This window comes from Pezoporus occidentalis, unplaced genomic scaffold, assembly GCF_034315485.1.
Source record: "Pezoporus occidentalis ecotype Australia unplaced genomic scaffold, CSIRO_AGI_Poc_V1 ctg38, whole genome shotgun sequence".
Classification (NCBI taxonomy): Eukaryota; Metazoa; Chordata; class Aves; order Psittaciformes; family Psittacidae; genus Pezoporus; species Pezoporus occidentalis.
In genome coordinates this window covers 6,700,916-6,712,905 of record NW_026915702.1, presented here as the reverse complement: position 1 = coordinate 6,712,905, position 11,990 = coordinate 6,700,916, and the positions used below count along the sequence as shown (strand labels likewise).

The following is an 11,990-nucleotide window of genomic DNA, read 5'->3' as shown; positions in this document are numbered from 1 at the left end:
GGGGGCAGTCAGGGAAGATGTTTTATTTCCTCAGACTCCCTGCCAATAGGGATAGGAAGCTTTCTGCATCAGAAATTACTGCTTAGCTGGAGTTCAAAGGAAGAATTCAATGCATGTTAACACATCAGGTGTGCTTATTTAAACAACTTTTGGTACATTTTATAATGTTAACTAGTTTAACAAGCCTTTGTACCTACATACAGTATATTTTTCTACTTTCAGCTTGTTGCAGCTTCAGTTTTTAACTGTGTAGTCTCTTTATGTCAGAGTTGTGTCAACTTCCAAAATAAAGCGATTATGACTTGCCAGAATATTCTGCTTTGTCTTGGCAAGACTTTCTGTGGGACAAGCCAAGGTCCCTGGAGGTGTGTGTCTGGCTCAGGTTCCTGCTCCTCACCTTCTTTGCTCCCCCACCACAGGAAGCCCTGTCCACGCCAGGCCTTACAGTGGTACAAGGTACAACTGATGCTGCATTTCCCACCCTCGTAACAGCAGCAGCCCTTCCTGGGAATTGCTGAAATGCAGGACTGGAAGCCTTTGGTCGGAAGTCCTAGATCCCAGGTTGGGTGGTGCTGGAACTCTGCAACCTGCTTCTGGGTACTGCCTCCTCCTGTGCTTTGCTGCCACCAGCTGAAGCGCTGCTTCCCCCTTGCCAGCCAGTTATCTACTGCAAAGTGAACTGAATTCCTCTTTCGCATACTGATTAACAGATTGCTATCTAAATCCTACCTGAGGCTTGTCAGTGCTGGATTAAACACAGCCACATGCTGTAAACTCTGAACAGGGTTCATCTTCTTCCCTCCAGTTTGTCTGCATTGACTGGCTGTGGTGGCTGGGCATGCCCCCCACTTTGCCCAGGGCTGCTCTGCCATCTCAGGAATCCTTGTCAGGCCTTGGCCTTTCTTAAATGACTTGGGCAGTGAATTGTCCGTTGGCTGCACCAGGCACTTTTGCATGGTTAAGGAGGGAGCAGTACTGACCAGAGCAGGGACTCCTGCTGCCTGGCTAAGGAATAATCAGTCAGTCATCCCCCAAAAGCCTTGGAAGATTGCTCACCTTGGTCGTAGCCTGACTAGAATAGTACACTGTTACTGGAACTAGCAATTACCAACTTGGCTTGTGGCCAGGATGGAAATTTACTAATGATTAAAGCCAATCATCTTGTGACCCAATAAACAGTTGTCTTCATTGAGGCCATTTGAGCTCTCCTGGACCACAGCAGGCTGTGACCAGCATCTCCGAGTGGGATGTCTCAGAGCTCACGAGCTCAAGTTTCTGAAGTTCTGTCACCAAGAGCTGCAGAAGTAAAAAGTAACTGAATTTCAAGTACTGCTCTTGGTAAATAGAGAGGTGCCCTCTGCTGCTTTCTGAACCAGTCAGAAACTTCCTGAACCATCACTCCTGCTCAGGCTGGACAAGAAAAAGTCTGTCTCATCAATGAACCGGCATCCCACCCCAGACTGTTCTTACCAAAAACTTTATCAACTTGAATTCTTTTAAGAGCAGGAACCAAATAAAGGAATCTTCCCTTAGCACTAACAAATTACACTTCTTCCTCCTTCTTGACCCACCTACTATTTTGTAACAGGGAAACTCTGCAAAAGGGATGACGAAAACCGCTGAATTAAAAAAACAAACAAGTTATGATGGTACCAGCACATCCACCTAGGAGAGAAAAAATATCCCTTCACATCTTCCCTAAGCTGGGTCATGACTCAGACCATGAGGCACTGCATGTCCCTTCTCCTCAGCTCTTTTCCCATGGTAGTTCCCAAGTTTCCTTGGGACATCCCTACACCTCAATGCAGAGACAGCATTGCACCATGTTTCTGAGCACATCCAGAAACCCTGCAGCCACCTGGGGATCTTTCAGCACCTCCACAGCTCAGATGGTAAGTTTTGGGATATAAATCCTAAAGTGTGGATTTCTAACATTGCCCGGGTGCTCAATTTAAAAACACTTCACTATCTTAGGCCGTGTCACTGGAATCTCACTGAGCTGTTTTCCTACAGCATCAATTCTGTGCTGGTGTAAGACACACTCACAATGAATTCACAGCTACCGTTTTACCATTTATTTCCAGCTTCCAAGAAGATAGAGATTCCTACACTTGGATTTGGGTTCCCCAGGAAGTTTAACTGTAGGAACAGGGAAGACATTCCAAAGGATTAGTTGTAGGTCATGTAGCGGGGGGTAGCGCTGAACTTCGCGTAGGATTTAATGACTTTGTTCACTGCCTCCAAGAAGTCTTTCTCTGTGGCAATTTTCCGGCGGGCTCGGATAGCAAACATGCCTGCCTCTGTGCAGACACTGCGGATCTCCGCACCTGGGAAAACAGGGATAAACCAATCCAACGCTGACCACAGTGAAGGTGAAGCCCAAACTTGTTTATAAAACATTAATCATCTTACCTGTGCTGTTGGGACACAGCCGAGCCAACAGCTCAAACCTGATGTCTCTCTCAACACTCATCGAACGAGCGTGTATCTTGAATATGTGAGTACGCCCCTGGAAGAAGAGTGAGGAGAAGGGTTCATGGCTTGAAAGAGACGGCTGCAGCTGGCCACATGCAGAGCACGGGCAGATAGAGAACAGATCTTTCAGTTGCTGACCAAGCTTCCCATGTCTGCACATGTTTAACTGTCCATAAGTAATGTAAGTACTTCACTTACAGATAAGTAACATTAAGAAAGTAACATTTGAAAGAGCTTTAGTGGTAGAAGTACCTCAAGAAATCTCTTCAAAAGAGCTAAACAAAACACAATCCAACTTAAGAACTGAATCATGAATCTAGCTAAAGGATTCCTTATCTGTTCAGACAAGAATAGGCAGTGGTTACAGCTATTCACCAAGGCTTCTCTGCCAGAGAAGAAATCTGTGCAGTGTGAGAAAACCTTTTTGGCACATGTTTAATCCACCCAGTTTCCATGTATTTTCACTTAAGTGAAGAGTGCTGCTTTTGGTAATTCTCATAAACTGCTTCCAGACAACCATGCCCTAACTGAAGAAACACTCTGGTACCAGACTACACTTAGTTGTGAGAGGAATCACTCTCACCTCAAGATCAGGCAAGCTGAACTCGATCTTCCTATCCAACCTGCCAGGCCTCATCAGTGCTGGATCCAGAGTATCAGGTCTGTTTGTAGCCATCAGGACCTTGATGTTGCCTCGTGGATCAAAACCATCCAGCTGGTTGATCAGCTCCAGCATAGTACGTTGCACTTCATTGTCCCCGCCAGCCCCATCATCAAAACGAGCACCTGGAGAGAGAAGACACACACGTTTCACACAACAGAGGGACCCCCTCAGTGCCTGCAGGAGGTGTCACAGCTCCTGCATAGAAGACACCAGCAAAACCATTTTAAATTACATACAGATCTTTGTGGCAAGTTTAAAAAGGTGTGAGGGGTTATTTGAAAACATATTTCAAACAAAGAGTGAGTGGTGTTACCCATCAGTTGTAATAAGCACTGTATCCTTATCCCTAGTATGAAAAGGCCCAGCTCCCTGCCTAATCACTGGCCAAGCTGCTGAAATCTAAGAATGTAGCTTGTTTCTGCATTTGTTTTGCCTTCCCTCAAGTAAAATCTCCTTCTCTGTGTGAAAATTGGTTTTTTTGAGTGAAAAAAATAACTCATTTTCAGGCAGTATAAAGATGTGGTAGGCAGTCCAGAAGATGAAGGGGGTTTAGGTTAACAGCACTTTGTGCAGAGGTTCTTCATTGAAGTTCAAATACTCTGGGTGTTCCAAATGTGCAAACTGACTTCTCATCTGGGCTATATAAAGCACCTCTTGACAGCCTCCTGTACGTGGGGGGTGCTGGTAACAGCTTTGCTAAACAGGTATTTGCAAGCACATTTCTTGCACTGATATGGAATTACAACATGTAAAGAAAACTTGAAAAGTTCTCCTATGAGCTTAAAGCTATAGGTATTACCAACATACCTCCAATGGCATCAATTTCATCAAAGAATATAAGACAAGCTTTTTTAGTTCTGGCCATTTCAAAGAGTTCACGAACCATTCGAGCTCCCTGAAAGGAAAAAAACACCCCAAGATTTTGTTAAGATTCAAGGCACTTCAAAGGAAAACTACAAAAATTAAACTTTTCATGCTTACAACACTTCTAAGGTTCCGATGATAAAAGTCTTCTATCTGTATACATATATATAAGGGAACATTCTAAATCTTACGGCAATTTATAAAGGAGAGACAAGTTACTATTAAATTCAGGTGAAGTCATTTACCACAGGCCCAAATGAAAAATCAGTGGCAGACTTGGGAGCAGAATCATAATCCTGGAGTCCTGAACTGCAGATTTAACTCTGCACCCACAGAATCCATTTCGTCAATGACAGCGTACTTCAGGTCCTATCACTGCCTGCCTGACCTGCAGCCATGTGTCTGACAGCTACTCCCCTAGTTGTATGTCCAGGATGCAAGTACATTGTACCCACTGTGGTGTCTGGTCCTCATCACTGGAAACCTGCAGATCTCTCCACACTCCATCAAGTATTTGCTCTTACCTCTCCCACATATTTCTGCACCAATTCAGATCCGATGACTCTGATGAAGCAGGCATCAGTCCTGTTTGCGACAGCACGGGCACAAAGTGTTTTGCCCGTACCAGGTGGCCCAAACAAAAGTACTCCTTTGGGAGGCTCAATTCCAAGGTTAACAAACCTTTCAGGCTGTAATGGCAGGAAACAGATGGCAAGGTTATGTGCAAATTAAAGACTGTGCATCAAAATGTATATACAAGTTAAGAAAATCACCAACAAACAGCAATATAAACCAGGCTGGGCTGGACTTCACTTGGTAAAATGAGACTTCCTCTCACTTGAGGCATTTACGTTCAGCTAGGTTATCTTGTTTTTTCAAATGCTAGCAGAATGTGCAGAATACTTTCAAAACAACAGAAGTTTCAACCTGGAGATTACTTACGTGCAGCAGAGGGGTTTCAACCACCTCTCTCAGCTTTTCAATCTGCTCTTTACAACCTCCAACATCACTGTAAGTGACATCTGGCTTTTCCTCCACCTACACAATAACAAGGTGAGCAAGCAGTTAATAGCCTGATGCTGTGTTATCCAGCCCAGAATAAAATCCAGCCAAATTAATCAAAATTACAAGACAAAGCAATGTCACAATAAGTAAAGGCAGTTCTCACTTGCATCATGGTGACAGTAGGATCAATCTTTGGTGGCAAGGGGATATGGATTTGATACTTGTTTCTGTCCACCCTGGTAAGAAAGCATAAAGACTATTATTTTAACACTGGTTCATTAAACTGTCATGTAGAAACAACTCTGTAAGTTAGAAGCCAAATTCTGTTCTTTTCTCTGGCATCACGACAGCCCAGCCCTGAAAGCTAACAGTCAGGTGGGCCAGAAACCAGAATTCTTCTGCAGAGAAGCTTAAAGGTTCCAAAAAAATTAATTCCAAAGTATTTTGAAAAACAAAGTTCAAAATATCCCACAGAGCAAACTGGCAAAATACTGATTCTGAAAGTAAGAGGCTTCACCTCCTTAGCAAATATTTCCTGTGGCTGCCCTGTGTGTGACCGTGAAGACTGCCAGAGGAAGACAGCTACACAGCTCCCTGAATGTGGGGCCTAAACTGAACGGTTTCCATCCATGATGCATGGCTTTCAACAGAATGACATCAAAATCCAAAGATTCCAGCACAGCATGCGACTTACTGTCTTCCAACAGAAAGACATTAGTGCTATCATTACAACAACTACAAAAACATAACAGTTGACAGGTCAAAATAATAGATCAGATGAGCAAGCTTCAGTCTCCACGTAAACTTGCAAGAACATAAAAGATTTTGCTCACCCAACTCTCATGCCTTCTTCTATGTCAGTAGGTGCCACCTGGTCACTGAGATCCACCACGAATTTGGCAAACTGCTTGACATTGATAATGTACTTAGGGTCCTCAGAGTCTGCATTGATTATCTTTGTACACCTAATACAGAACACTCAGTTAACACCACCAGGCACACTAACTGGCTTGTCATTTGTAAAAACATCAAGGTTAAGAGAGTTGTATTTTCCAGAGACACCAAAACAGCTATTGTACTTGTGATTCTCTTAGCACAGCACCATACAATAATTACAGGAATAAGTATGAAGTATGTAACACGTCATCAAGTACAACACAGTTCTTTTTTGATACAATGGTAAAAAGCACTTTCAATATGCACAACACGTGAACCTAATTTTTTAAGTAGCCTATGCATAAGCTGTAACTCATGTTTTTAACACTATGCAGCTCCACTGCAAAGAGGGAGAATGCACCCACCTCGCAACTTGCAACGGTTGCTCACTTTGGAGAGTTTGCTTGTCTGCTGCCAGATCCCAAAGAGCAGGAGGAGCCAGGCCGGTGTCAGATTCCTTGATTCCTATGTACAACACAGGTTGAAAAGGAAGCACCTAACATGTATGCCAGCAATTCTTCACATACCGAGAACCACAGACATAAGCCTGCAGGAAGCTTTTTGAGACCTCCAAACACACACACACATCTTTGATGGACTTCCTAAAGAAAGGAGGCCCATGTGACTGTTCCACCTAAACACACAGATACCAGTCCAGGCATCCTCTAATACACCTGTGCAGCATGGGGACCATTACAACCAATCTGGACAGAGGTATTAAAGTATGCTTCTAAAAGGTGCAGAAAAGGAGTGAAACTTTGCAAGTGCTTTCCCTGAGGGTAAGCTTTAGCACAAGACAGCAGAAGCTAAGGGATTCACACAGATTAAAAAACCTTATAAATCTTCCAAAACATGGACAGAAAAAGTACCATCTCCATGATGTATTTATTTAAACCAGCTGATTTTAAATGCTAGCTGCTCTGATACTCATTTCTTCCCTACACAAGGACTGGTACCAATGCTTAATGATAATATGTTAATATGTTGGGTTACTGCAGTCTATGGAAATTCACTCACTAGTCAAACACAGCTTGACACAAATCATAACAAATTATCTGGTGGCAGATAGGGGCATTTGTTTCATGTCATGTAATACATAAAAATTACAGTTTTGAATTAAAAGGTGCTACATTACAGAATCACATAATTGTATGTACACATTAGCCCTGCCCAATCCAAAAGACCATCACCTACAAAGCAAAAATCTCATGTTACTAAATAAAGAAAAGCAACAATAATAAACCAATGCAGAAGTTGTTTAAGATCGGCTTCTTCAACCACCAATTTTGGTATATAGAATCACAGAACAGTTTGGGTTGGGAGGGACCCCCAAAAGTCATCTAGTCCAACCCCCCTGCAATGAGCAGGGACATCTTCATCTAGATCAGGTTGCCAAGAACCACATCCAGCCTGGTCTTATCTCCAGGGATGGTGCATCCACCACCTCTCTGGCAACCTGTGCCAGGATTTTACCACCCTCATTGCAAAGAATTCTTCCTTGCATCCAGCCTGAATCTCCCCTCTTTTAGTTTAAAACCATCACCCCTTGTCCTCGTGCAACAGGACCTGCTAAAGCCTCTCCCCGTCTTTCTTACGCAGTTCTTCTACTCCAAGTTATCTTAAGAAAGAAAGATACCAGTAAGCTCATTGATTTTCTTGAGCAGTTGTTGAATATCATCTTCTACTTGCTTGATCTGCCTTGAGTACGTGCTCTGGCCCTGGAAAAGAAATACCACATAGATTTCACAACTCAAATTATTTCATGTTTAGGAAAAACTTACAATAGCTGTTGAGAGTCAAGATGTTCAATAGACTGTCTTGGTGTAGCACCAACTACTCATCACACCCAAAAAAAAACAGTACTGAGTTCCAGTAACAATATTGCTGTTTGCAAGACCAGAGTGCAGGTACACAGCACTAATTGTGCAAGTGGAAATTTTTCACTTTTGTAAACTTCAAGGATTTGTTTTTCTTTTAAACCTGTTCAGCCTTACTTTTTCAAACTATTGCTTTTCCTAAAGCTTAAAACAGATTTAGTAAAAATTATATGGAGACAGAATTCTGTATACGTTATCAGAAAATCATCTGTACTAGTGCTTCAACTACCTTACCCAACCTTTCCATCATCCACCAAAGACAGCAGAAAGATCATGGGGCAAATCAGAAGCTCAATTCTTGCATGTGATAAAATGCTTTACTATCTTGCCTTGCCTAGTGTGGGCAGATCGGGATCTCCTTTACAAGACCTTCATATCAACATGGTAACCAAAAAGAAGCCTCAGCAGGTATATTCCAGAGCTTTGTAAAGGAGTCTCAGTGTCAAGAATATTCAGACTTTTGGCAAACGTATCCTAAGCTGCAAGTTTCATTTGTCAAAAATTCTTTCACAGACCCACTGTACCTTCTGGTAGAGGGGAGATTTGCATTTTAAGCCTTATTGTCCATGGCAAACTCCTCCCAAGCTCACAGAATCACAGAACGGTTTGGGTTGGAAAAGACCTTGACATCATTTAGTTCCAATCCCCTGCCATGGGCAGGGACACCTCACACTAAACAATGTCACCCCAAGGCTCTGTCCAGCCTGGGTTTGAACACCGCCAGGGATGGAGCATTCACAACTTCTGTGGGCAACCTGTTCCAGTGCCTCACCACCCTCACAAGAAAGAACTTCTTCCTTATATCCAATCTAAACTTCCCCTGTTTAAGTTCAAACCCATTACCCCTTGTCCTGTTGCTACAATCCCTAATGAAGAGTCTGTCTCCAGCATCCTTGTATGCCCCATTCAGATACTGGAAGGCTCCTATGAGGTCTCCATGCAGCCTTCTATTCTCCAGGGTGAATGGCCTAACTTTCTCAGCCTGTCTTCATAAGGCAAGTGCTCCAGCTGCATAATCATCCTCATGGCCCACCTCTGGACTTGCTCCAACAGCTCCATGTCCTTATGTTCTTATGAGATTACATTCTTTTTACAAGACCTGTGTATCCCTCACAAGTAGTTTTTTAATGTGATGGCTAAAAGCAAGTAAATTTGATGGAAGAAGGGTTCTTAAAAGTTATTGTTCTTTATCAAGCAAGAAAGTTAGTGAAGAAGCCCTAGGAAACCCATAGCTATAGCACAACCTAGTAACAGATTTACTAACTATTCAGTACACATCCCCCCACTCTTGCATTCAATTCCCATCAGGATTTGCTTTTTACTTTAACACTGTAGTAAATGCATGCTACTCACATATGTTTTCAGCAAGGCAATATCTCCTTCATCCAGAGCTGAAACAAAACAGGAAACACTCAGCTTGCACTTTTAAAAACAAAACCAGTGGTATCAATTCTGCTTCTAGAAGATAAAAACATGTATTTAAAGGGATTCTTTTGAGTTTGTAGTTTTTCCCTAAACCAAAGTAGGACAAAGAAGTATCAAACAGTATAGAAAAACAAAACAGGGTCGCCAGCTACAGTCTTCAGGCCAAAAATCCATACTACCCAGAGCTCACAGCAAGCACACCACTTAAATTTTGCCTCGCTCAGGGTAGCTGACTGACCTGTCACTGTACAGAGAAGAAACTGAAGAGATCAAAACTTCATCTTTTCAACTTCTTGTTTCTTAATGTTTAAGCAAACATCAATGAAAAAATGTCACCACTTTCCACCAGTGATATCATCCAAAATGCTCAGTGTGAGCAGTGAACAGCAACCAAACCTAAAATCTAATCTAATCTAGCAAAGCTGCTCTCGGTAGCAAAACACTACTATAAATCACTAAAGCAGTCTGGAATCAATAACTAAGACAATGCTGAGTTGTAATATTGTAAAATGGAAAACATGGGAACGTCATACCAGACAAGACAGAGAGTCTGGTCCAACAAACATCCCTTATCCAACAGGAGTGTCTAAGAATGTGGCAAATACAGAGTGAGCCCCTAGTCCCAGGTCACATGTTCTTATAAACAGCCCTTTAAAAATATTCCCTACGTCAGTATTTCTGTCAGTTTTTTGAATCCCTGTAAACTTTCAGCAGCTTCCACAGAATACTCAGGAAGGAATACCCCCATTTAACTCAGCATTGTGCTTCCTTTTACTTAAACTTGGAATCTAAAAGTTGCACTGGAGCCTCAGAGTTCCCACACCGGAACAAGCAGCATCACTTGTTGAACATGTAAGCACAGTCCCACAGGACTGCTCCAGCAAACCTTCTCAATTAACTATGAAAAACACAACTTGCTATTACTGTCAACCCCTATTTGCTCATCATTTGACAGGCCTTTAACACTCCCTCTCCCTTTCCCCAAAAGCTATCCCTTTTCCCAACTGAATTACAGTCTTCCCCTTAAGTAAGGGCATGTTTCCTCTCTGTTTTTATGCTAGAGGGAGCCCAAACCATGCAGTACTGCAGATCTGGGTGCAGTATGTATTATATAGTATTTTGAGAGCTTTTTTTTTTTTTTTGTGTGTGTGTGTGTGTGTGTGTGTTATTTGTTATTTCCTTCCTGGTTATTTGTACTACCCCACTGATGTTTTCATATCTACTAAACACTAGGTTGTTATAATTTGGAAGTGGCAATACTTGAGTGGTAACAGTTCAAAGTCCGTAACTGATCATGTACGGTATTGCTGTTGCTTCCTGATGCATTATTTAATGTTTACTAGCATGAAATAAAAAGGCAAATGAAATTCAAACTGGCAACGTTCACACTATGCTGGTACCACCAGAAAAATTTGGCACCTCCTTCTCTCCAGCTTTCACTGACTTACTTATGAAAGGGGCAACACACAAGGTTTGATAGCTCAGCAGGACTTCACCAATTAGCAAAACGAAATTATCACAGAATCAATCAAACACTTTGGGTTAGAAGGGACCTTAAAGTTCATCCAGTTTAAATCCCCTGCCACAAGCAGTGGCACCTTCTACTAGACCAGGTTGCTCAAAGGCCTGTCCAGCCTGGCCTTGAACACTGCCAGGGATGGGGCAGCCACAGCTTCTCTGGGCACCCTGTGCCAGCGCCTCAGGACCCTCATAGTGAAGAACTTCTTAACGTCTAATCTAAATCTACCCTCTTTCAGTTTAAAGTCAATGTCCCTTATCCTGTCATTACATGACCTTGTAAAACATCCCTCTCCAGATTCCTTGTGACCTCGCCATGTACTGGAAGACTGCTATTAAGTTCTGCCCCAAGCCTTCTCCAGGCTGAACAATCCCAGCTCTCTCAACCTGTCTCCATAGCAGAGCTGCTCCAGCCCTATGGTTATCTTTTGGTCCTCCTCTGGATCCGCTTCAACAGGTCCATGTTTTTCCCATGCTGGGGGTCCCAAAGCTGTATACAATACTCCAAGTAAAGTCTCACGAGAGCAGAGTAGAGGGGCAGGATCACCTCCCCTGACCTGCTAGCCATACTCCTATTGATGCCGCCCAGGATACGGTCGGTATCTGGGCTGCGAGCGCACCCTGCCGGCTCACATCCTCCTTCCCGTCGACCAACACCCCCAAGTCCTTCTCAGCCTGTACTTGGGCCTGCCCAGGCAATGTAATCACCACAAATATTTGCAACCTCACTCTCTCCACGCACCGACCAGTGCTTTACCAGCAGCAGCCTGCGCGGACCTGATACGCCCCGGTTTTGCGTCAGAATCTCGAATTCACAGGCTGATGTTTATGTTTAACACATCGCAGCCTCCCTGCTCTCGGCCACACCGCCTCGCCAAGCCCGCGTTCAGGGCCGGGGGGGCCACTCAGGAGGCGGCAAGGCCGGGCCCCCGCCCGCATGGCTTCTCACCGCGGATGGGCTTATCCTCCTTCTCCTCCTCCTTGGTCTTCCTCTGATCGGCTCCCAGGTAGTCCGGCATCGCCGCCGCTCCTGCCCTCCGGCCCTGCCCCGGATGCGTTACGCAGCACAGCCAGTGCTTCCGGCCGGGCCGCGCCGCGGGGACACCAAAGGAGGGTGCACCGGCCCGGGCGCTCCGCGGGACACGCGCCACCGGAATCTCCTTCCCCCCGGGCACCGCTGCCGCAGCTAGAGAGTTCCGCCCGGTACAGCCTCTGGCGAGGCGGTG

The 11,990-nt window shown here is 44.1% G+C and overlaps 1 protein-coding gene across 1 annotated transcript; it reads right to left on the bottom strand.

Annotated features, from left to right (window-relative positions):
• Nucleotides 1-2,060: 2,060 nt before the first annotated feature.
• On the bottom strand, nt 2,061-11,988 carry PSMC2 (proteasome 26S subunit, ATPase 2). The gene is made up of 12 exons (XM_062632029.1): nt 11,714-11,988; nt 9,175-9,212; nt 7,581-7,662; nt 6,310-6,409; nt 5,842-5,973; nt 5,172-5,244; nt 4,946-5,041; nt 4,528-4,692; nt 3,947-4,034; nt 3,059-3,261; nt 2,413-2,509; nt 2,061-2,327 (listed from the first exon to the last, which is right to left on the bottom strand). Exons 1-12 carry the CDS (start codon nt 11,781-11,783, stop codon nt 2,170-2,172), a joined length of 1,302 nt encoding a protein of 433 aa, XP_062488013.1. The 5' UTR covers nt 11,784-11,988; the 3' UTR covers nt 2,061-2,169.
• Nucleotides 11,989-11,990: the final 2 nt, after the last annotated feature.